General features: G+C 42.0%; 2 protein-coding genes across 2 annotated transcripts; both read left to right on the top strand.

Moving 5' to 3' along the window:
- Nucleotides 1-266: 266 nt before the first annotated feature.
- On the top strand, nucleotides 267-13,836 carry TXN (thioredoxin). Its single transcript, XM_004747780.3, has 5 exons — nucleotides 267-406; nucleotides 4,923-5,027; nucleotides 5,832-5,891; nucleotides 13,144-13,209; nucleotides 13,618-13,836. The coding sequence occupies exons 1-5, from the start codon at nucleotides 383-385 to the stop codon at nucleotides 13,678-13,680; spliced, it is 318 nt and encodes a 105-aa protein (XP_004747837.1). The 5' UTR covers nucleotides 267-382; the 3' UTR covers nucleotides 13,681-13,836.
- Nucleotides 13,837-24,905: 11,069 nt separating this feature from the next.
- Nucleotides 24,906-25,833, top strand: LOC123392490 (ferritin heavy chain-like). Its single transcript, XM_045081782.1, has one exon. The coding sequence runs from the start codon at nucleotides 24,906-24,908 to the stop codon at nucleotides 25,689-25,691; it is 786 nt and encodes a 261-aa protein (XP_044937717.1). The 3' UTR covers nucleotides 25,692-25,833.
- The last annotated feature ends 640 nt before the right edge of the window (nucleotides 25,834-26,473 follow it).

Genomic DNA, 26,473 nt, shown 5'->3' with positions numbered 1-26,473 from the left:
GTGCCCGCGTCCCATAGGCCGCGGGGCGGCCGACACACATCCCGACTCACAGCCGGGCGCGGGAGGGCGGGGCAGCGGGCTGGGAGCCCGGGACGCTCCCTAGAGCCCCGCCCAGCGTCCGCGCCAACCCCGCCCCCGGGGGCGACTCCGCCCCCAGCCGGCGCCTCGGTGGTTCCGGAAGGCGGGGCGGGGCCCGGGCGCCGGGGCGGGAGCGAAAGGCCCGAGCGGGCGCGCCCCCGGAACACGCACGCCGCGCGCGCCCGCCCGCCCGCCCCAGTGCTATAAAGGGAAGGCGGGCTGAGCGCTCCGCAAGCTCCGTCCGGCGTTTTGCATCCACTTTCATCGACTCATACGGTCGCTTGTCAGACCCTCAGCCGCCAAAATGGTGAAGCAGATCGAGAGCAAGGTACGCGCTCCCCGGAGAAGGCCCGGGCGCGACGCGCAGCCTCAGTGGCTGGGGAGGGCGAGGGCGGGAGGTGGGCAGGCGCCCCTCCGCAGCCCGGGGGGAAGGGGGACGCGACACCTTGGCCGGGGACTGCGGGAAGCCGGGGCCTGGGCGCGCTGAGGCAGCGGAGCATGCACCGGAGCACTGGAGGAGACGGACGAGGGCGCCCTGGAGGGCGGGCTCTGGGTCCCCGGTGCTGCCCGTGTCCGGCGCGCCGGGCGTCCCACCCCCCCACCCCCGCCCGCCAACGGCGCCTCCTGCACCCCGGTGCTCGGGAAACCCGCGTTGGCTGAGGGGATGGAGGCTGGAGGCTGCTTTTCTGGATACAGGCTGGGGAAGGAGATGGAGGGCCCCTCGATAGAGGCACGGGGTCGCGGGCCGCCACTCCCTCCCGGTGGGCGGTGTGATCGCCCACGCTGGGCGGCGTGAGTTTCCTTGGGAGCGTATCCGGGCCTGAGACCCCAGCTGCCTCCATCGGTGCCCGGCCCCAGAAATGGCGCGTGCTGGCCTCTGTGCAAGGGGGCGGCTCCGGGCTGCAGAACCCCTGGTCTGTCCGAGGCGGGCCCCGAGGCCCGAGCGGCCCAGGTGGCAGCGAGGGAAGTGAGGCCGGGGCCGCGCCCTCGGGACTCCTCCTCTAGCGGCGCAGGGCGTGTTTCCGGCAGCGCTGGCTTTGGAATGACTCAGTCCCCAAGACTGGGCCCAGGGGCCTCCTCTGCCCTGCCGGTCCGTGATTCACCCACGCTGGGTGGGTTTCGCTGCAGCCAGGAGTGCCCCCGAGGCGGCCGCGCCCGGCTGTGTGCTCGGCGGCCCTGGGGTACCAGGTGGTGGTTCTGCCCTGTTAGGAATGTCCAAGACCGTGTTCCATCTTCGAGAGTATATTGCAAGCCTCATACCCTCCTGCTCGGGGTAACTCCGAGCCCGACTTCGTGTCTGCTCTACTGCAGCCATTCAAGAGATGTTTGTTAGCTGCAGAGTCAGAAAAGCGAGGGGCAGAAATTGATGTTGCTGGAACAGTAGAAGACCCTTGGAAAGCGTTTACCGTGCGGTTACTTCCCATCCCAAGCCCTCGCCCGTCTTGAATGTCTGGACCTGAGAGATGCTGGGTGGCTTTGGGAATGAAAGTTTCTCTATAATGCTGCCTTATCTTTTGGTTCCTTTAAAAATCAGAAAGCATATATGGTCATTGTAGAAAATTGAGCAAGAGAGCGATCTTCTATTTCCTAGAAGCCACTGCAAAGTAGTTGGATTATTTTATGTATCCTGTTTTGTTCCTGAGCCCCCCCCGCTTTGTAGTTTAGCCTGAACCCTTTTTGTGTAGTTAGAAGCTTTGTAATCATTTCGATATCTGAACACATTCCTGAACATTGACGCAGTTTTCAGTGCCTCAGTGCATCTATTTGTTCAGAACCCTTTGTACAGAGTTCAGGCTGTTTCCTCAGGTTAGGGCCCAGTGATTGGGTCAAGGGGTGCGAACCTTTTATTTAAGGTTTGTAAATCCCCAAGAAGCATGTGAGAGTGGTCTTTCACAGCACCCTCCTCCACATGGACATTCTCCCCCTAACTTTGGCCAAATCATTATTAGTAAGAAAAATTGTATCTCCTTTTATTATTAGGGACTCTGAACTCCCCCCACCATATGTTGATTGACTCATTGTAGCTATCTGCTTGTCCTTAATCAATTTTTTACAAATGGCATGTCTTATTATTGTGTGAGCTTTTATTTTAAAATTAGCAACCCTGTCATTGGTTGGAGAGGTCATTAATACAGAATTTTGTTCCCCCTACTTTTTATTCAGTACCGATTCAGTGACAGGTGTCAGTCTGGGTGGGAGGTGTTGTCTGGGGTCTGACTCCATCATCAATATAACCTAACAGGTGAGAACCCATAAAGGAGGGAGAAGACTTTGAGTGGTTTATAGTTGTCCATAAAAAGATTCTTATAGTTGTCTCAGAATCCATACACTACAAACAGAATCTGTTGACTCCCGGAACACATCTTTCAGCTTTTCCCTATTTTAGTTGTCATAGTTTTGGCACCCTCCTCCCCTCATCAATGAGAAGATATACAAGGGTGACCAGAAATTGGTTAGGGTATAGGGCGCGAAGACCCTGATAATAGGTGATCTTCAAGATTATGACCCAGGGATATTAATCCAAAATTAAGCTCAGTTCAGTGTTACTTGTAGATGTTGAGTACATTTTAGATTTTCATTCTGCTGAACTAAACTTGTTGGCTAAGTCAGCTCTTTCTGAGGTGTCATGGGTCAGAGCCACTGGTATCTATTTTAGATAAAGTGGGATAATGGACTGTCAAGGTGATGAGGAAGAAACCAACACACGGTTGTATGTTATTTCTTAAGAATGGTAGCTGCCCTTATTAAACTCCGACCTTCTATACATGGGCACTCTTGTGCTTGTTAATTACTTTTGGAATGGGTGTGTTTAGGAAAAGAGATACTAGACTCTGTTCTTATCTACCCCACATACATTGTTTTGTTTTCAGAATATTTAGGTCCATAATGGGGACCTTTATTGATCTTCCTTGTTAGTCTCTTAGTGTTAGACATTATGGATTGCTTCTTAGATAATCTTGAGTCCTTTTCAAAAGATACCTCTTTTAGACAAACTTAAGTGTCAGGAGAAGAGAATTTGTTGTGAAATTTACACATACCTGACTCTAATTCTTCAGTTAAGCCAAAAGTTACTGTTGAATGCTTCTCCCCCCACCCCAAGATTTTTAGGTAGCTCTGCTTGAATTTGATTCAGAATTGTTTGGGAAACCGTTGAGCGTGTTTGTATAATACTTTATTTTGTAAGTAATCTCACCAGGTGTTTATGGAGGGCCAACCATGTTCACAAAACAGTGCATGCATCTGACATTATCATTCCTTGATTTTTTTTTTTTTTTTCTTGTCTAACCTGGTTCTTGAAGTAAAGTATGGCTGGTTTGACTTTTTTTTTTTTTTTAAGATTTTATTTATTTATTTGTCAGAGAGAGGGCACACAAGCAAGGGTAACAGCAGGGAGACGGAGAAGAAGGTTCCCTGCTGAACAGGGAGCCTGATAAGGGGGACTGGATCCCAGGACTCTGGGATCGTGATCTGAGCTGAAGGCAGATGCTTAAACGAGTGAGCCACCCAGGCATCCCTAGTTTGACATTTTTTAAAAAATCACAGTAGAGAAGGATCTGAATTAAATTCATCTGGAGAAACTTGATGGTTTGGAAAAATAATTTCTATAATTCTGACTTGTTCTCGCTCTCCCTCCCCGTAGCGCCCTCACACACAAACATTTCCCCACACCCCAAGGTGGGATGGGAGCTTGCATCTGAGTAACTAGAAGGTTCCAGAAGTCAGGTCATGGGAATGAATGCCACTTTTGAATTTTTTCTGCAAAACGCCTGAGGTAGAAATTAGAAGTCTAAAAAAGTAACTGTATTGCAGAAGAATTCACTACCGGTTGTTTTGTTTTGTTTTGTTTTTAAATGATGTTTACTGAATAGGATCTGATATGATTCTTAGCTTTCCAGGCAGGGGAATGTTAGTTTTTAATTAAACCATTGTGTGACCAGCATTTTCCCCTTGAGGGAAAACCCAGACTTCAGCTACAGATACTTACGTTTTGGTTGCTCTCTGTTGCCCCCGTTTTGGTAGGTACTAACTGACTAAACTGTGGTTGAAAAGGAGTCCCTTTTAACTAGAAGGTTAGGTTCCTGGGGTTACGGTATCCAAACCATTGGTAAATTATTCAGGGAGATTGGTGGTAAGGGATTTCTTGAGCATGTCTCACTGGGGGAATTTTATTTGACATATTTGTAATGCAAAATAACACCTAAGGAGAATTCCCTGTGGGGAACTAAAGCTAACCTTTGTCTCCAGCAAGGGCAGAGTTTTGAGATAAAGGGCAAACAGCAACAATAAACAGTGTGCTCTCATCTCTGGAAACCCATTAAGGAGAGTGTGCGAATGCTTAATGTCCAGAGTGACCCTCTGAGTTTGAGGGTCTGGAGGAGGTTTATTTTCCTTGATATTTTCAAAGCTTTTGACTTGTTCCATTATAGACCATTTTAATCAAAGAAATGTGTTCACTTTTAAACTTGTTTTCAGTGCAAAATTCCCTGCCTTTGTGACTTATTTGATTGAAGTGACCCTCTTCATCATTGATGAGCATTTAGGTGCTTGTTTGCCATAGACCTAAATTTGATGTGGAAACCTAATAGAAATGTCTTATCATTTGCTCAGTTTGAATACAAATTGGTGAAGACATGACTAATGATACACTATACACATCATGGTTGTTTCATCTTATTAAGTAACACTAACACACTCTAGGACTTTTTTCAAATAGTTTATTTGGTTCATTTTAGTTTATTAAACTTCTAAAAAGCAGTAACTTTGAATCCTTCTTTGTGTCACATTGCCTCGCATTTGATCAGGACTTTGAGGTATTTAACCAGCTTTTCTTTTTTTCTTCTTAGATTGCTTTTCAGGAAGCCTTGGTTGGTGCAGGGGATAAACTTGTAGTAGTTGACTTCTCAGCCACGTGGTGTGGGCCTTGCAAAATGATCAAGCCTTTCTTTCATGTGAGTATGAAGCCAGTTGTGTTTTGTTGTTGTTGTTTTGTTAAGATTTTATTTATTTATTTGACAGAGATCACAAGTAGACCAGAGACACAGGTGGGGCGGGGGGGAGGCTCCCTGCTGAGCAGAGAGCCTGATGCAGGGCTCGATCCCAGGACCCTGAGATCATGACCTGAGCTGAAGGCAGAGGCCTAACCCACTGAGCCACTCAGGCGCCCAGCCAGTTGTGTTTTTATAAGAGTTTCTGTATTTCTTGGGTTGGTGGTAGCAAAGCTATGAAGGGACAGTATGTGTGTGGTGGTGGTGGTGGTTATTTAGTCTGAAAGTAACAGTATAACAACTTAAGGGACACCTGGCTGGCTCAGACTGTGTAGAACATGGGACTCTGGATATCTTGGGGTCTTGAGTTCAAGAGTGCTGGGTGTAGAGATTACTTAAAATCTTTTAATGTAAATGTAATATTGTAACAACCTAATTTAGTTTTGGCACGTGTGTAGTCCACTAAAGACAACTGTCAAAACTTAATTTGGTTGTCTTAAGTGGTTTTTCTTTTTCTTCATGTTGGAACGCGGGCCTTTTTTGAAATTCAGGCCTCAAAAGTGGATGTGCCGAATTCTTTTATGCCAGGAGGAATTTGTGTGGGAGAGACCATATGTCCTTTGTGGTTACCTGGTTCCTAGTCTGAATTTTTGGATCTTTAAGTAGTAGTTTCTACTTTTATTATTTTCTATTAAAGAAGCTTGAGTATCGTGACTTGCCATTACCCAGTTCTGAATTTTTCTGGATTTTTCATTTTAAATTTTGCAGTCCCTCTCTGAGAAGTATTCCAATGTGGTGTTCCTTGAAGTAGACGTGGATGACTGTCAGGTATGTGACTGGAAATCTGGAATACTACTAACCTTTTCACCTTGGCCTTTTTCTCTGAATTGCAAGTGCTTGTTTACATACATGTCAAGTAATATGACAACTACAGTCCCAGCCACAAAAGGTAATTGTGCTAATTAGGAGCTTATCTAGCTACCAGGAGCTATGTATATCACATCCTAAAATAAGCATAAAAACAGATGGTTAAAAGCTTCTGTACCTTAGCAGTCACCTTTCTAAAAACTAATACATTCATTTTGACACTGAGATGCTCAATAAATCGAAATTGAATTTGAATATGGTAACTAAATCCATAGACTTAAAATTTGGGAGACCACTCTTAGGATTCTTTGTGAACTACTGACATGAGAGGGTGTAAACACAAGCTCACACATCTTGCTTGTTTTTAGTCAGTTAGAAAACCCAGTGTTTTAAAGAACAAATACCAAGGTGCCTGACAGCAGAGAGTAATTTGGAGGGAAATTTGAGGGTTGATTTAATTTTACAAGTGCTTCTTTACAACTCTGTGTACCCGGTACTCTTCCACATGCTTTACAAGTATTGATTCATTTAATCCTTGGGGCCATGCATCCCCCTTTTACAGATAAGATAGGTTGTCCATGGAGTCACAGTAAGTGGCAGAGTCAGGATTTAAAATGAGGGCCTCTGGCCTGGCCCTTGCTCTTCAGAGGAAGCTCTGGCACAGGGTGGGCGCAGATCCTGCTCCTGGCCCAAGACCTTCCCCTCCAGCCCACTGAACTAGGATAGCTTGTTCACATTTAAGAACAGCACCTAGAAGTTCTTTACAGATATGTGGACATTTTTCCCTTATCCCTGGGAGGCAGGAGGGGTAAGGGTAAGAGGTGGCCCAAAGGGTGCCCACCCAGGTTCCAGGCCGGGCTCAGGGACTTCTGCTTTAGGCTAACCTTAATACTTGCCTCATTAGCCTCCTAGGGTGGCCTTTTCATTAAGCAAAACTTAAGAGTGTTTAATAAAGGTACAGAGTTTATAAAAACAGGTATATGGCAGTACTTTTAAACCTGTGAGGACCTACGATCACCAAATTCTTTTGTCTTAGCACATTTTCTGATTCCATGCTCATGCCTTTCCTGGTGGGGTCTTCTCGTCCTGGCACGTTTTCCTTTCATACCTTAGACACTAGCTGTAAGCGTCACATCTTCTCCAGAAACCTTTCTCCACCTAGACTAGGCTTTTCGTTCATCTGTGTCTCCGTGTTGTCCTCTGCCCCTGCCCCCTGCCCCCCACCCCCTGGCATATATGGTCGTAGAAAGGGAAGGATCCCATACCTAGACTGCCTGCTTTACTTTCCAGTTCCATCTCAGCTGAGCCTCCGTAAAACAACAGTGTTGACCCGGCATCCCGAAGTTGTTGTCAGGATGACGTGAGAGGATCCTTACGAAGTGTCTAGAGTAGTGCCTGCCTGTGTTCAGAGAATCTTAACTAGCAGTAGTCTTTTTGTCTATCCTTTATCGTTAGTCTCTGTGAGTTTCTTGAGACCAGAAAGTCTGTCTTACTTACCTGGCTGGCATGCAGTAGGTATAGAGTGAGTTTATTTTATAAGGTAAAGTGAATGTCCCAGAGTTTTAAGAAAAGGAGGCTATAGAGCAGGTGCCTGTGAACATACTCTTGCTCCCCACCTAAACCTAACTTACAGGCATTTTTTCTCTGCGGTCACTTTAGCCAGGTAGATAGGGTACCTGGAAGGTACTAGAGAGATTTGGTGACTGGTCCTGGGACCCTGTCAGACAGTAAGCGAATCTCTTCAGTTTTTATTGGAAAGGAATAATAACCTGTTCTCAATGCTGGTTCTGTCCTTTGATCCTCAGGCGGCTGTGATAACCGCCTTGAGTAACACGCCCACAGAACAGCCGAGGGGCCTGCCGCACAGGAGGAGGGAGGGGTAGGTCAGGCCGAGCATGGGGACCGTGCACCTTGCCAGACCCTGGACAGGTGTTCTCAGGGCTGGAATCCGAAACCTTGAGGAAGAAGATATGCAGAGCAAGCAAGGCCTTTTGTGGGGCCGAACTCTTCCTTCATATCTGATTAGCGTATATACCCTCAAACTTTCTAGACCTCGGAGTGACCCTCTCACAAGTTGAGGACCTTTCACTTTGCCTCTGTATTCTAAAGACTGAGCAACACACAGTGTTTTACTTTGAATACCTTTAATGATACTATTACAACACCATCTGAATAGCCTCATCAACCTGTTGTAGAGTTAAAAATTGAACTAATTGCAGAATCCTTTGGTCACATACATGTAACAGTGTCTACCAGCTCCGACTCCCCAGGCCATTCGGAATTATTCTCTTAGCAAATTCTGTCAAAGCAGCTGATTGACAGGCAGTAGTTTTTCCTCATGGAATTTGCAGGTCTTGGTAAAGTCATCCCCTTATTTCGACTCTAAAATAGAGACAAAGGATAAAACGTACTTCAGTCACATTTCTGAGAATTAGGTCATATCATTAATGGATGAAATTTTTAACAAATGGACTAGTCTTTAAATTTTTGTGCAGATAATTCCCTGCTGATGAATTTCAGACTTCCGGTACTTCGTAGTGTCTTTGGCATAAGCAGTGTATCATTTTAATAGCAGGCTCTGTAAGCACTTGAGCATGAGGAAGTTACCTTTTAGGTGTGATAGATTCAAACAGATTTTTCCAGGCCCTGGAAAAATTAGGAGGTATGGGCATAATGTGATACACAAAGAAAATGTTGTATTTATAGAAAAGTAGGAGTACCAGTCCTTTTGAAAATGATAGACTTGACTCTAGTACCAATTCTGTAGAGGGTGGGAGACTTAACTTTGTAAATTAAAACAAGAAACAAAATAATTTAGACCTGATAATTGTGCAACCTTTTAGAACATTGTGTGTTTCTAATTTGATTAGATGAGTTAATAGAAGTGACAAAAGCAAGTTTAAAGTTACTTTGGCCATATGGAGTTTTAAGCTAGAAATCAATGAAACTAAACTTAGTAAGGTAAAAAGTAGTCTTATTACACTTACTAATAAGTCAGATTGCACAAAACTATAGGGATGGGAAACAGGTGGGGGCAGAGGGCTGGGGAGGATTGGAGTCCGGAGGAGCTGCTGAGGAAATTTTAGGGGAGCGAGGGAACGGTCTGTCTTGATTTTAGTGTTATGTGACTGTGCACTTGTCAGAATTCACTGCACTTAAACACTCCCTAAAAAGTGAATTTCATTATATTCTTAAAATTCCAGATTGTTTATAAAACCAAGTTGGTGGCATCAGTAGGAGGGGGCTAGTTTTATTTTTAGGTGAAGAACGTGATAAAAATATCTTTACAGTTGTAGTTTAAGGACAAATGCCTTTAGAGTCACTATTAAGAATAGGCAAATTAAAAGTAGTAGTAGTAGAAAAGAAGAGGTTGAAAAGTCCATAAAAGATCTTAGGTAGGTGTACTGTGTTCCTGGATAGTGACTCGGCATTATTAAAACGTCAGTATTCCCCAAGTTTGTCTGATGCAATGTCAACCTGATATTTTGGGGCCATTGATTAACATTCTGAAATAAGACGGTCAGGAAAGTCCTGGAAAGTGTTTGTAAAAACCTTAACTGGGAGAGAAGTCGTGGGGGATAAGAAAGGTCAGGCCCCATAAAAATAGTGTATTAGCTGCATTTACTAACACAGGGTGGTCTTATAACAGAGTAGGCAGGTATACCCATGGAATAGACTGGAAAGTTTAGGAAAAAAAAAAATTTAAATGTGTATTAATCATTAACCATTTGGGGTTAACGGGCTGCTGCTCTGCCTCATTCTTTAGAGGTCTTCTAGGTTTTACTTGGATATAAATAAAAATCCTAGAAAATATTGAACATACTTAGAGAAATGATAGACATTGTTAAGCACGTTAACTACTCTGGTTCTTGTAGTCTCAGGTCCTTAACTGTTTTCCTCTCTTGCCGAGGAAATGGGCCTGGAAGAATCCTGTCACAGAAGGGAAGTCTGATGCGTAGGCTAAGCTCGTGTTTTTAAGAAATGGCGTAGAAGGGCTGGTGGCAAAAATCATGATCAATACTGACTAGTCGATACACTTTCAGATTCAGAGGTCATTTCAGTATGTATCTAGAGCTTTTAAAAGGAACATGTTTGGGGCGCCTGGGTGGCTCAGTGGGTTAAAGCCTCTGCCTTCGGCTCAGGTCGTGGTCCCAGGGTCCTGGGATTGAGCCCCGCATCGGGCTCTCTGCTCAGCGGGGAGCCTGCTTCCTCCTCTCTCTCTGCCTGCCCCTTCGCCTACTTGTGATCTCTGACTGTCAAATAAATAAATAATTAAATTCATAAAAAGATTTAATTAATTAATTAATGAAAATAAAAGGAGCATGTTCTTTTTCTTAGCAATTCTGCTTCTAGCGGGGGTGACCAGAGTGGATGCAGAGATGTTTGTATAGGCAGGTGCAAGTGTTTGCTTGAAGCAAAAATCAAAGCCTTTTACATATTGACCATGGATTAGTTCCTCTGAGGCCATGTTGATAGGACCATAAAAACTGTGTACTTTTTTGTGGGGAAAAGTCCACTGTAGGTTATACTGTATGTGTAGCCTGCACACAGCATAGGTTTTATAAAGAAAAGCATTTAGATACAATAGTAACATGTTTATAGTAGCTAGTTGAGGAGGAATGGTTTCCCGCTTCCAGTTTTTCTGCAGTAAAGGTGGATTATACTTATGCAAGTAAAAATGATCTTCCTTAATAAGCTTAGCAGTATCACATTAAGGTTTTGTCCTAGGATATGTCAGAGAATTTATTCATAAGGATGATCATAAATTGCAAGTAACAAAGCCTCACTTTGGGGAATTAAGGTTTAGAATCCTAGATCCCTTTAAAAGAAACAAAACAGCAAACCCCTTTTATACCCAATGAAAGAAAACTCTTTAAAAATTTACCACGTAAAGATTTGACTGTAATTTTTAGAAGTATTTTAAAAGTCTTGTTCAGACTCTCTTCTCTCAAAGCATGGGCACCACTTCTGAGCATTCATCTTTTTTCCAGTTTTAGGATTTTGCTGTACATTAAGCAGTTGTGCCGATGTAGGAATGCTGGGCTTCTGGGTAGGTGAGGGGTAAGGCGTCTGGAATCTGAGAACATCGATTAGACTATCCCTTTCATTGACTGGGAGGAAACCTGTATCTTCTGCTGCTAAAGCTTTTTCATCAGAAAGTTGTGATGAGGGACGCCTGGGTGGCTCAGTTGGTTAAGCAGCTGCCTTCGGCTCAGGTCATGATCCCAGCGTCCTGGGATCGAGTCCCACATCGGGCTCCTTGCTCCGCAGGGAGCCTGCTTCTCCCTCTGACTCTGCCGTCCACTCTGTCTGCCTGTGCTCGCTTTCGCTCGCGCTCTCTCTCTGACAAATAAATAAATAAAATCTTTAAAAAAAAAAAAAAAAGAAAGTTGTGATGACTGTCCAGGTTCTGTTTTACCTGGCTTTGTGTGTGACAGCAGCTCAGTCACGCCCCCGGGGGTTTCTGTTTGGAAGGGGGCAGAAGACGGCTCATCCTTCCAGGTGGCTGCCCTTGTTCTGTAAATGTAAAATGAAGGCCCAGCTCCTGTGAGGCTCTGCCAGCTGCCTGCGTGAAAGGTGATTTCCAGCCAGTGGCTTCCGTGTGCACCAGAGAGGGAAGGGGTCGAGGCAAACAGCTGTTCTCCCCAGTGCTGTGAGGGGTGAGCCCGGTGTTCCCAAATATTCAAGTTCAAGAGGTAGCTTCTGTTGCAACCTGTGCAGAGATTTGCTTTAACCTCTTATGTGAGCCAGGCAGTGTATCTGGACCTGATTCAGCCCCCTAGACTACCAATTTTCAATCTTTGACCTAAGCTAGTCCCCCTCCCCCCTTCTAACTTGTCATCTCTGATTTCCTGAATCCTCAACCATAGTCCTTCCGGAACCTGGTCATGGGCAGTTCATAGTCTCCCTGTCAAGTGTTCACCCTGTTTTCAATCGTGGATGTTCTTGCCCAAGGGAATTACTGGAATTGTAGAATCTTCGTTGTGGTGGTAACTTCCCTAGGCATCCAGAACCCATTAGCCATTTTTATTCCAGTCATTACTGTCCTTGTGCCTCTCTGTCAGCCAGCGTTCAGAGGAAAAGTCAAGGTTATCTGGAAGGAATTCCTCTAACAGTGGTGCTCACTCTCCTTCTTGCCCAAGCTACCAGCAAAGCAAATTTATAAAGCTATAAAACTCCCTTTGTTTTTCCTCCCCAGTCTCGGTGGAGGAGATGAACTCAGGTTGGCATGCTGCCATTGCTTTTTACTCAGACGCCTGCCCCCATCCCCTTTTTTTAAGTCCTGTGCCCTGCCGAATACTAAGCTAGAAATCACCACGACACCTTCCGTTCCTCAGTAGGCTCTTTGGTTCTTGCGATCTGGTTCTCAGAATTCAGCCTCCTTGGTTGCTGTCCCTCACTGCTTTGGGGTCTGCCGTTCTTTCACAAGCCTCTTGAGGACCAGGCAGACATCCCGAATGGATCTCTTGATCCAAACTCTTGTGCAAACCAAACCACTTTATGGGGTATTTCCCCCAGCCCTTGTATAAACAAAGTATTGAGGGGGCAAAGGGTGTTAGAAGTTCTCCTTTGGTATTCCAGTTACAGAATTAGGATATGCTTGATACTTCGGGGACCTTTGTTCATGATGTGCAGCCAGATATAAGAACCTACAAGTAAAGGTTTAGTTAAAGGCAGAAAGAAATGATGTAGAGCTTTGTCTTTGGGTTACTAGGCCTTTGTTCTAGAACAGTTCTTTGGTGAGTAAATTATTGGTCCTCTTGCTAAGGCTGTGTTTTAGTCTTCATGACCATCAGCTGTGGACTCCACTACCAGAAGAAGATTGGAAAAAACAAGGAGCAAAGAAGAACAGTACTAATTCCGAGGAATAGTTAAGATTCTAATCCTGAGTATCGTTACAGAAGGATCTGTTATTGCTCCTTTAAACTTGAAATAGCCAAGATATAATTGGGTTAAACAACTCACTGGGTCATTGTATCTGATGCAGTCTGCTTGGTGGTGGCCCCTCCAGAGGGGGGTGCCTATTAATCTGCATTGAGAATATGACCAGTTTGCCTCTTCTGCCGCCATTTCATTCAGTCCATCAGTTTTCATATGCTTAAAAAATACTCTAGTGCTGACTTTTGAGGTATATAACGGGGGAGAAATAGTCTGGTTAGAGATTACTTCTGTCAAAGCTCAACAGTCTTAATTCTTGCCTCTCCCTCCACAGGACGTCGCTTCAGAGTGTGAAGTCAAATGCATGCCGACCTTCCAGTTTTTTAAAAAGGGACAGAAGGTAGGTACACGGACCTTCTACCCAGCTGGCCAATAGGAAAACATAGAATAAATTAAAAGCCTGTCCCCATTTTCTACTTTTAATAATATTTAAATAGGTCATAGTGCATGCTGTGACATCAATTGAAAATTGATCTTTGTTAGAACTAGTCACTAATCCCATGATTGATGCTTCGTATTTTTTTAAGTACATTGATTTTTGAGAGATAAATTTTATCTGTCTTAAACACAAACTGGGGGATAGTGGAGGAGAGCTTGTTTTTAACCTAAAATGTGTAGCTCTAGCTTATAACCAGTTCTTTCAAGGAAGATTACACTTCTCTCCCTCTCCCTTCCCTCTTATTTCCCTGTTCTATGATATCTCAGTCACAAAACTACAACTAACGACAATTCAATATTTTCTTAACAGGTGGGTGAATTTTCTGGAGCTAATAAGGAAAAACTTGAAGCCACCATAAATGAATTAATCTAATTATGTTTTATGAAAACATAACCAACCAGCCGTTGGCTGTTGAAAACTTGTAATTTTTTTTTATTTACAAAAGTAAAGATCAAGTATGAAGACTCTATACCCAACTGCCGCCTGATTATAAGTGACAATAAAATATTAATTCTGCCCTTTTTAAAACTGTCTGGTGTCTTTGAATAGCTTTCAGAATAAATGAAATGTGGCCATTAGATGACATTTAATGTCTTAATTTCATATACTCTTAATTTCAATAACTCTTTAGTGACCTTATAGGCCACTGATTAAAAATCTTTTGGGGGGGGCCGCCTGGGTGGCTCAGTGGGTTGAGCCGCTGCCTTCGGCTCAGGTCATGATCTCAGAGTCCTGGGATCGAGTCCCGCATGGGGCTCTCTGCTCAGCGGGGAGCCTGCTTCTCTCTCTCTCTCTCTCTCTCTCTCTCTCTGCCTGCCTCTCCATCTACTTGTGATTTCTCTCTGTCAAATAAATAAATAAAATCTTTAAAAAAAAAAAAATCTTTTAGGGGGCAATGCAGATAACAAGGTAGTATGTTATAATTGTTTGACTCCTCTGAGCACAGAGAATCACGTTCTCTATTCTAGCAGGTAGATCTGCTGTCTGAATGATCCTCAGACCAAAGTTGAGGTTCGTCTGTGAAGGAATTTTCTCTGGTTTGAGATTCTAGTCTCAAAACGTCACAGCGAGCTGCTGTTTAGTCAGTGGAAACGGAGTCCAGTTCTGTCCATTAGCAGTTCTTCATGTTAGCTCACAAGGGAGTTCTGCAAACATTGCTATGGGAACTATCTGAAACTGATTCTGGAGGCCAGATAGACATACTAACTTAAGTGGTAAACGGTGTAGAAGTTGCTGGTCATTTCATTAAAGAAATCTGTCTTTAGGATTTCATAGATCAGTGTTACAGACTAGAGAGCCTAAAAATAAACCCACACGTGTGTTCGGTCTGTGATATCAGGGTCCTGAGTTCAATCCCCACATTGGGCAGAGTCCACTTAGAAAACAACAACAACAGGGGCACCTGGGTGGCTCAGTGGGTTAAAGCCTCTGCCTTCTGCTCAGGTCATGATCTCAGGGTCCTGGGATCAAGCCCCGCATCGGGCTCTCTGCTCAGCAGGGAGCCTGCTTCCCCCTCTCTCTGCCTGCCTCTCTGCCTACTTGTGATTGCTCTCTCTGTGTCAAATAAATAAATCAATCTTAAAAAAAAATGAGGTCTTGCCATTTGCAACATGGATAGATGAGAGACTATTATGCAAAATGTAATAAAACAAAGACCATACCAGAGGACTTCCCTTATGTGTGGAATCGAAACAAAAATGAGCAAACAAGCAGGATCAGACCTGTAAATACAGAGAACTGGTGATTGCCGGGGGTCGGGGGGGGTGGAGAGGTTGGGAGGTAGATGGGCAAAATGGGTGAAGGGGAGTGAGCCACAAGTCTCTGGAATGAGTAAGTCACAAGGATAAAAGGAACAGCACAGGGAATATCATCGGTGATACCGTGATAGTGCCATATGATGACAGATGGTAACTACACTTGTGAGCATAGAATAATATAGATTGGTCACCATTGTACATTTGAAATTATTGGAACGTTGTGTGTCAACTGTATTTGTTTTTAAATTTTTTTTCAATGGAAAATCAAACCCAGAGTGTAAAAAACAAAAAGGTGTTTTTTGTTCTAGACACAGCAAAGGGCTAGAGGCATAAGAAACACTTCTTAAATTTGTATAATGAAAATCCTAGAATTAATCATATGCCGTGCACCATCCTTATGCTAATTTCTACAGCAATCCTAGGAGATAGGTACCATGATCCTTATTTTCCCAGTGAAGAAACAGGCAAAGAGACATTCTTTGGAGACATTCTCCAGTGTCATACCCATCAACACACAATTGGAGATTTGAACCAAGGGAGTCTGGAGCCCACATACATACTCTCCACCACTATACTGCCTCTCAGTTGAAAATCTTAACAACTTGTGAAGCAATGAGCCCTTACCTAGGTTTCTTTCCTCATCTAAAATTGGGATGCTGAACTTAGAAGATCTCTCAAAGTGAGTGTCTATTCCGTGCTAGATAGGATAACAGCTGTGAATAAGACTCCCTTCCCATAAGAGGTTATATTCTAGAAAGGAAGGAAAACTAGTGAATAGTAGCCTAGTATATCCTAGGAGGTGAAAACAAATGGGCACAGTAATGAGAATAGGGGAACTTGCTTTGGATGGAGTGGTTGAGGCGACTAAGCTGTGAGACCTGATGAGTGAAAAGGACTCCAACATACAAAGAGCCAAGGAACCCACCACAGCAGAGAGAGTGGCACAAAGGCCCTGAGTCAAGAAAAAGCTTGGTGTAGCAGAGCCATCAATAACTAAAGCTGGTTAGGGTGGCAGGACCTAGTAATCTAAGGCTTTCCTTATAGGTACAAAAGGAAGCCATTGTAGGGTAAGTCAGAGATAATGTGCTCTGATAAGAGTCTATTTTGGCACTGTATACAAAAGTGGGTTGAGGAAGGAGACTGAAGAACTGGAAAACCAGTTAGTTTTCGCATTTACGTGCGCCAGAAATAATGATGGTGGTGATTAGGGGATGATGGGAAAGTGTAAGGATGGGACCGATGTGTATGGGCTCAGTAACATTTGGGGAGAGAATCCAAGGACTCGTGGAAGTAGGATTTTAGAGCAATTCCCCAAATTTTTGGCTTGATCAACTGAGGGGCTGGGGTACCATGTAAAGAGAGAAGGATAGGCAGAAGTAGGTCAGGTTCTTCATAGACATGTTAAGAGAGGCTTCAGTGGTGTGAATTCAAATATAGATGCCCTACAGCCTGTGGGATATTAGTGTAGAACTCAAAGGACAGGTCTGGCCTGGCATAGGAATTTGAAAGACATGGCCATGCCTCACTGACCTGTGTGTCTGGCTGGCTCTTCAGAACAGGAATCTAGGAGATCACCCAGGAAGGTAATGAAGAGGGCTCAAGACAGCCTGAAAAACTCCCAATATTTAGAGACCAAGTAGAACAGGAACCAAGAAGACATACTTAATGGTTTTTCTCCTTCTTGCCTGGCCACCCACAAGAGGGTTTTATCCCAAAAGCAAAGAGTAGAACATTAAAAAAAAAAAAAAAAAGCTGACAAGCTAAGAAATAGCAGAGGAAAACAAAATGGAGGTGGTAATTGTGACAAAATAAATAAATCCTATGGAAAGTTAGGGATGGAAGCCAGACTGGTGAGAAATGAAGCATTATCAAAAATAACACTATTCAGTGTAAAGAATGTCCAAGGATGATTGTTATAGGATTGTTTATAGCAACGCAAAACAGGATCTGTCAATAGCAGAATGGTTAAAATCAATTAGATAAATCCTCTCAAAGTAACAAAATAAGGAGCTATGGATACTGAAACAGGAAAAAATACAAAGTCACAGAGGAAAAAAAAAGTTGTAGAACAATATTAATACAGAACAGGATTCCATCTGTATAAAACAGGAGACACGCTGCCCATCTCTGTCTATTTCTACAGGTAAACCTGCATGTAAATTAACAGGCATAGATCTCCGAGTAAATATTTTTTTCTCTTAAGATTTTATTTATTTGATAGAGAGAGAGGGAGAGGACAAGCAGGGCGAGCAGCAGAGGGAGACGGAGAAGCAGGCTCTCCACCTAGCAGGGAGCCCAACGTGGGGCTTTATCCAAGAACTCTTGGATCATGACCTGAGCCAAAGGCAGATGTTAATTGACTGAGCCACCCTCAGGTGCCCCTGAGGAAATATTTCCAATTGATTACTGCAGTGACTTCTGGAGAAGGAGAACAGGTAGAGGTTGATGTTTTTTTTTAGTTTTATCTACAAATGTTTGGATGGGTCATAACAAGAATGTGTTATGCATTACTTTAAAAAAAATTAAGTGAATGGGGCTTCTGGGTGGTGCTATTGAGCTTCCAACCTTTGATTTCATCTCAAGTTATAATCTCAGGGTCATGATATTGAGCCCCAGGTCGGCTCCAGGTTTATGTAGAGGCTGCTGAGGACTCCTCTCTTCCTTTTCCCTGCTCCTACCCTCTGCACTCTCCTGCTCTCTCAAATACATCAATCTAAAAAAAAAAAAAAAAAAAAAAAAAATTAAGTGAATAGGATAATAGGATATAAGGAAAAGGAAGCAGAATTTGTAGAACTTCTGAGAAATCTTGTCCTAAAGTAGAGCTGAGAGGTGGGATTAATAAAGACTTTGTGTTTTTAAGAGAGCAGGTTTGCTAGCATGCAAATGGAAATGTGCAGAGGTAGAGACTGATTTTGTAGGAAAAAGGGATATATGAAAAAAGGAATTCCTTATGCAGTCAAGAAAGAAGGGAATTTGGAGTATGACGGAAGAGACCAGTCTTGGATTGGAGGAAAGTCATTTCCTCCACCAGAATCAGCAGAATAAAGATGGGTACATGAGCACTAGATATGTAAATCAAATTTTAACAGACCTAAAGAGGAATAGAGAGCCATAAAATAGTAGGGGACCTCAATTACCTACTTATATCAGTGCATAAAACATCCAGACTAAAAAAAAGAAAAAATACCGAAGGAAACATTGGCCTCAAACACCACATTAGACCAGATGGCTGTAACAGATGATATAGCCCATTTCACCCAAAAGCAACAAAATAAACATTCTTCTCAAGCACACATGGAACATTCTCCAGAATAGAACAGGTTAGGTCACAAAACAAGTCTTAAATTTGAGAAGATTGAAATCCTATCAAGCACTGTCTTCCAAATACATTGGTATGAAGCTAGAATCAACTATGAGAAGAAAACTCTAAAATTCACAAATATGTAGCTATTAAACACCATGCTATTGAACTGATGGAAGTCAGTCAATGAAGCCAGAATACATTGAGACAAATTAAAATGGATTACAAACCAAAACTCATGGGACACAGCAAAAGCAATTCTAAGAGGAAAGTTCATAGTGCTAAATGTTACTTCAAGAAACAAAAATCTCCATTTAAATTTACAACCTCAAGGAACTAGAAGAATGAAGCCCAATACCTAGGACTAAATTTAATCAAGGAGGTAAAAGACCTGTACTCTGAAAACTATAAAAAATTATGAAAAAAATTGAAGATTATACAAACAAAATGGAAAGATATTCCATGCTCATAGGTTGGAAGCACTAATATTGTTAAAATGTCCATACTACCCCAAAGCTATCTAGATCCAATGCAATCCATATCAAAAAGCCAGTTGCAATTTTTTACAGAACCAGAAAAAAATACTAAAATTTGAATGGAACCATAAAAGATGCTGATTAGCCAAAACACTCTTAAGAAAAACAAAGCGGTTAGTAGTACAATCACAGATCTCAACATATCCTACAAAACTCTAATAAAACAGTATGGAGCCCACACGAAAATCAACTCATAGATCAATGCAACAGAATAGAGAGCCTAGAAATAAACCCACACTTACATGGTCAATTAACCCACAACAAAGGGGGGCAAGAATATACAAGGAGGAAGAGACAGTCTCTTCATAAATGGTGCTAGGAAAACTGGACAGCTACACACAAAAGAAACTAACCCACCTTTTACACCATGCACAAAAATCAACGTGAGACCTGAAAACATGAAACTAGACCATTGGTGGTAATTTGATATTGGCCATCACAACATTTTTCTAGATAGTCATTCTCAGTCAAAGGAAACAAAAGCAAAAATGAACTTTTAGGATTATACCAAACCATTGGGATTACACAGCAAAGAAAACCAACAAAATGGAAGGGCAACCTACTACATAGAAGATACTTTCAAATGATCTGATAAGGGGTTAATATCCAAAATATAAAGTATTTATACAACACTGAAAAAATCTGATTTAAACAATGGGCAGAGAAGGACACCTGGGTGGCTCAGTTGAGCATCCAACTCTTGATTTCAGCTCAGGTCAGGATCTCAGCGTTCTGAGATCAAGCCCCATGTTGGACTCTGTGCTCAGTATGGAGTCTGTTGGAGATTCTCCCTCTGCCTCTGCCCATCACCCTGCTCTCTAAAATAAAATCTTTTTTCCCCCATTTTATTTTATATTTCTTTTCAGTGTTCCAGCATTCATTGTATTTAAAAAAAAAGGGGGGGGGGCAGGGAATCTGAATAGACATTTTGCCAAAGAAGATATATAGATAGCCAAGAGACACATGAAAAGATACTCATTATTCATCATCAGGGAAATGCAAATCAAAACAACAATGAGATATATCATGTTAAACCTGTCACAATGGCTATAATACCAAAGACAAGAGATAGCAAGTGTTGGTAAGGCGATGGAGAAGAGGGAACCTTTATGCACTGTTGGTGAAAGTGTAAATTGGTATTGTCACTGTGGAAAACAGTATGGAATCTCCTCAAAAAGATAAAAAATAGAAATAGCATACAACCCAATAATTCCACTACTGGATATTTACCCCAAAAAACTAATTTGAAAAGATAGAAGCTTCTCATGTTTTTTGAATAATTACAACAGCCAAGATGGGGAGACAACCCAAGTGTCCATCAATAGATGAATGGATAAAGAAAACAAGATCGTGTGTGTGTGTGTGTGTGTGTGTGTAATGGTTATACAACATGTGGCTCACCATGAATACATGTGATATATATACATATACATACATGTATACATACACAAAATAGCTTACTCGGCCATAAAAAAAAAAAAAAAAAAGGAGCACTCTTGCCATTTGCAACATGGACCAACCTAGAGGGTATTATGCTAAGTGAAATAGGTCAGAGAAAGACAAATACTGTATCATTTCACTTTTATGTAGAATCTGGAAAAATGAGAAGCCAAAAAGCAGAAACAAAGCCATAAATACTAAACAAATCAGTGATTGCCAGAGGTGAGGGAGTTGGGGGTGGGGGAAGGATGCACAAAAGTGGGTGAAGAGGGAGATACAGGCCTCCAGTTATAAACATGAATAAATCCTGGGAATAAAAGATACAGCATGGGGATAGAGTCAATGGTACTGTAATAATGCTGTACGGTGACACACGGTAGCTAGACTTGTGGTGAGCTCAACATAACGTATAGTTGTCAAGCTATATATGATGCTGTACACTTGAAATTAATGTAACTGTGTGTCATCTACACTTCAACAAACAAATGCTTCAATGAAGTGGGAGAAAGGAAAAAAAAAAAAAAAGAAGCCTAAAACTTAGAAGGAATAACAAATATCAGAGCCCAAACAAATGAAACAGGGACTACAAAGACAATAGAACAGATCAATGAAACCAAGAACTGGTTCTTTGAAAAGGTAAACAAGATAGACAAACCTTTAGATGAACTCAAGGACAAAAAAAGAGAGGAGACTTGAAAAAGAAATGAAAGATGTTACAACTGATAACACAGAAATACAAAAGATCTTAAGCAGCTATTGTTAACATATGCCAACAAGTTGGACAATGTACATATACATGTACATGAAGTGAATGAGTTCCCGAAGAAATGGGTAAGTTCCTAGAAACATACAACCTTCCAAAACTAAATCATGAAGAAATAGAAAATCTGAACAGACTGATTGCTAGTAAGGAGTAATCGCAAATCTCTCAACAACAAATAAAATGCTACATGCCCCGAAAGCTTCACCAGTGAATTCTGTCAAACATTTGAATACTTATCCTTCTAAAACTCTTCAGGAAAAAAAAAAAAGAAAGAAAAAGAAAATACTTCCAAACTTCTTTTTTTAAGGGTAGCATTACCCTGATGCTAAAACCAAGACAAGGACATTGCCAAAAAAAAAAAAAGAGAGAGAGAGAGAGAGTAAATAATAGGCCAATATCCCTCATGAACACAGATGCAAAAACCTTAAGTATTAGTAAACTGATTTCAAAAATACAATTAAAGGATCATATACGACAAATCAAAGGATCATAGGGCACCTGGGTGACTCAGTCATTAAGTGTCTGCCTTCAGCTCAGGTCACGATCCCCAGGGTCCTGGGATTAAGCCCCACCTCAGGTTCCTTGCTCAGCAGGAAGCCTTTTTCTCCCTCTCCTACTTCCCCTGCTGTGTGTCCTCTTTTGCTGTGTCTCTCACTGTCAAATAAATAACATATTAAAACAAAAAAAATTAAAGGATCATATACCATGACCAAGTGGGATTTATTCCAGGGATAAATCCCAGGTTCAGAGTCCAGAAAGATCAATTAACGTTGTACACTACATTAATAAAATGAAGGAGAAACATTACATGATTATACCAATAGATGTCAGAAAGCATGACAAAATTTAACATCCACTTATAAAAACTCTCAGAGTAGGTATAAAGGGAACATACCTCAACATAATAAAGGCCATATATGATAAGCTTGTGCCTGACATTATACTCAATGAGGAAAAGTTGAAAGCTTTTAGTCCAAGATCAGAAACAAGACAGGATTGCCCACTCTCACCGTTTTTATTCAACATAGCATTGACTGTCCTAGTCAAAGAAATTAGGCAAGAAATAGAAATAAGAAGCATACAAATTTGAAAGGAACTAAAACTGCCACTATAAGCGTGTGTGTGTGTGTGTGTGTATACTCTAAAGATTTCACCAAAAAAAAAAAAAAACCCATTAGAATAAATGAATTAAGCTATAAGATACAAAAATTGGTATATAGAAATCTTTGTTTCTATACAAGTGAACTGTCAGGTTATAGAAAGCAAAATTAAAAACAAAAAAAGTCTTGGTTGCCTGGGTGGCTCAGTTGGTTAGAAACAAAAAAGTCTCATTTACAATTGCATTGAAAAGAACAAACTACTTAGCAATAATTTAACCAAGGAAGTGAAAGATACATATGCTGAAGACTCTAAGACCTTTATGAAACCAAAAAAAGGAAGATGACACAATTAAGTGAAAAGATATTCTGTGCTCATGGATTGGAAGAAGATTCTTAAAATGTTTGAAACATACAAGCAATCTACAGACTCATTGCAATCCTCATCAAAATTCCAATGTCCTTTTTCACAGAAATAGAAAAATCCTAAAACTTTTATGGACCCACAGAAGAGCCAAAACAATTTTGAGAAAGAAAACCAAAGATGGGGGCATCACACTTCCTGATTTCAAACTATTACTATTCTATAGTGAATAAAACAGTAGGATATTGGCATAAAAAACAGATACATAGATCAATGGAATGGAATAGAGAGCCCAGAGGTAAATCCATGAGTAAAAATGCGTGCAAATATAAACAGAATTGTGGGTTTGGGATAAAAAGATAGGGAAAAAAAACATCAGATGACCATTCCAAGATGAAAGTAGGAGGAAAGCAAGCAGGCAACTTTAAAGGAGAAAGTATGAAACAGGAATTGTCAAAATGGGGAAGTAAACCATGGTTTCTAGGCAGGGTTGAGTGTCCATGAGAAGTTTGTTAGGATTTCAAAACCCTGTTCTGTGTTTCTCCAGCCATTCAGCTGCTTCTGAGCAGTTGGAGGAGAGGTGGAGCAGCAGGTGGAGAGTCAAAATGCAAGCGGCACAGGGTTGTAGGAGGTGAGTCCAATAGAGGGAGGACGCAAATGAGTAGACTATTTTCAGAGTATTGACTACACTGACGCAGTGTTTTTATAAAAGGAAATAATCATGATTGGATAAATGGAAAAGCAAAGCTAGGAGAAGCCTGGTGGAGATGAACAAAGTGAAGGAGTCTGGAGATCAGAGGTCTTAACAAGATAAAAAAAAAAAAAGTGGCAGTAGGAGTGATTGAGCACATAAAGGAACAGATGGGAGATGGGGAGCAGGGCAGGATTTTAGAGGTAATACAGATTCCAGAGAAGATAAGGAGTAAGTGACCATGAATGGGTAGAGAGGTGGCATAGAGGAAAACGGTTGGAACTCAGCAGGTCAACGATCAGAGACCAGGTGATTACATAGCTGCTGAGAAAGAAAATGAGAACAGGAATAAGAAACGTAGGAGGTGAACTATCTTCACTGAATGAGGGGGTTGGTAGACAGCAGAAGGCAGAAATAAAGAGGGTAAGAAGTTGGTCTCATGAAGTGAATGAGTTCCCGAAGTGTGGGAAATTTTGCAGAAAGTGGTTTATGAAGGGCACTGGAGGGCAAGCACAAAATCCAATCACCTCCTGACTCAGGGTATGTGGAATATAAAAGATTAGGGAAGAAGAACCCTTACAAAATTTTAGTTAAAGAAGGAGAAATGTTCTAAGAATACGTTGAGGATACAAGGAGGGCTCTTGATCGAGATTCCAGCAGATCCTTTGAAAGGGATTGGGAGGAAACGAGGGTAGGGCAGATTTGACCAGATTAAGGGCAATGCTCCTAATCCTGCCAGTGCATTGGAAGGTTCTGGAGGAGCTTTAAGCAGCCAGTTATATACAAGGGAATCCCTATATGGAAAACAGATAATTTTTCAGCAGAAACTTTGTAGGCCTGAAGAAAGTGGAAGAAAAACATTCTGGAAGAAAAACCTACAGCCAAGAATACTCTATCCAACAAGGTTATCATTAACTTGATAATTAGGAGGAGGAGAGATTAACTTGTTTGGGAACTCTTTAAGGAATTCATGACCACCACTAAACCAGCCTTACAAGAAGTGTTAAAAGGGATTCTTTAATGGGAAAAGCAAGACCATAAGTTCGAGGAAGAAAAGTAAGAAGCAGAGAAGCATTAAAAATAAATATACCGGGGTGCCTGGGTGGCTCAGTGGTTAAGCCGCTGCCTTCGGCTCAGGTCATGATCTCGGGGTCCTGGGATCAAGTCCCGCATCAGGCTCTCTGCTCAGCAGGGAGCCTGCTTCCTCCTCTCTCTCTCTCTCTGCCTGCCTCTCTGCCTACTTGTGATTTCTCTCTGTCAAATAAATAAATAAAATCTTAAGAAAAAAATAAATAAAAAATAAATATACCAAAAAAAAAAAATTAGTCAAGGGATTGGCAAAAGCAAAGGATATAAATTATTACATCATATACCTAAAAATGTGGGAAGGAGGAAAGGAGTCAAGCATGATTTCAAACGTCAGCAAATATCAACTTAATAAAGACTTCTATACACATAAGATGTTATATACAAACCTAATGGTTATTACAAATCAAAAGCCAGTAGATAAATACCCAAAAAAATAAACAGAAAGGAATCAAGTATATCACTAAAGAAAGCCAGTAAATCATGAAAAGAGAGAAAGGAACAAAAAAGAACTACAAGAACAACTATAAAACAAAAAGCAAAATAGTAATAATTACATACTATGAATAATTACTTTGAACATAAATGGAGTAAATGCTCCAATCAAAAGAGCCGTCTAAATCTCCGCCGAGAGTCGCCGCGGGTTCCTGCTTCAACAGTGCTTGGACGGAACCCGGCGCTCGTCCCCTCGCCCCGGCCGGCCGCTCAGAGCCAGCCCTCCGCCATCTCCTCACAGCGTCCTCGGACCGCTCCAAGGCCCCCCGTCGCCCGCCGCCGCCTCTCCTCAGCCGCCGCCACGACGACCGCGTCCCCTTCGCAGGTGCGCCAGAACTACCACCAGGACTCGGAGGCCGCCATCAACCGCCAGATCAACCTGGAGCTCTACGCCTCTTACGTCTACCTGTCCATGTCTTACTACTTTGACCGTGATGATGTGGCTTTGAAGAACTTCGCCAAATATTTTCTCCACCAATCTCATGAGGAGAGGGAACATGCTGAGAAATTGATGAAGCTGCAGAACCAACGAGGTGGCCGAATCTTCCTTCAGGATATCAAGAAACCAGACCGTGATGATTGGGAGAATGGGCTGAATGCAATGGAGTGTGCATTACACTTGGAAAAGAGTGTGAATCAGTCACTACTGGAACTGCACAAACTGGCCACTGATAAAAATGACCCCCATTTGTGTGACTTCATTGAGACTCACTACTTGAATGAGCAGGTGAAATCCATCCAAGAATTGGGTGACCACGTAACCAACCTGCGCAAGATGGGGGCCCCCGAATCTGGCATGGCAGAGTATCTCTTTGACAAGCACACCTTGGGAAACAGTGATAGTGAGAGCTAAGCCTTAGGCTGTCTCCCGAGCCACCTGGTCCCTGAGGCCATGCATGCATGTTGGGGTTACCTTACCTTTTCTATAAGTTGTACCAAAACATCTACTTAACTTCTTTCATTTGTATCATTCCTTCAAATAAAGTAATTTGGTATCAAAAAAAAAAAAAAAAAGAGCCATCTACTTGCTGCTTGCAAGAGTTCTAAAGACACGTGCAGACAAAGTAAAGGGATGGAAAATCATTTATCATGCAAATTGAGGTGAAAAGAGAAACAGGATAGCAAGACTTATATTGGACAAAATAGACTTTAAAATAAAAAAGGACACTATAAAATCATAAAGGGAATGATCCAACAAGAAAATATAAATATTTATAAAAATGTAAACATTTATGCATCTAACATGGGAACACTCAGATGTGTAAAAGCAGCCTAATAACATAAAGGAAGTAAATTAATAGTTATACAGTAATGATAGGGGACTTTAATACCTCACTTACATCAATGGATAGGTCACATCCAAACAGAAAGTCAACAAGAGGCAGTGGCTCTGAATGATACATTGGACCAGACAGAGTGAACCTATTTAGAACATTCCTTCCCAAAATGTCAGAATATACATTCTTGTCAAGTGCACATGGAACATTCACCAGAGTAGAACGCATATTAGGCCACAAAGAAAGTCTCAACAAATTTTCAAAGATCAACTTCTAACCACAATACTATGAAACCAGAAATTAATAAGAAAAAATCTGAGAAATACACAAATACATGAAAACTAAATAACATGCTACT

Source organism: Mustela putorius, unplaced genomic scaffold, assembly GCF_011764305.1.
Source record: "Mustela putorius furo isolate JIRA1106 unplaced genomic scaffold, ASM1176430v1.1 tig00000580_pilon_pilon_pilon, whole genome shotgun sequence".
NCBI classification, from domain to species: Eukaryota; Metazoa; Chordata; class Mammalia; order Carnivora; family Mustelidae; genus Mustela; species Mustela putorius.
Note: the sequence above shows the minus strand (reverse complement) of the source record. Positions and strands in the feature narration are given on the sequence as shown.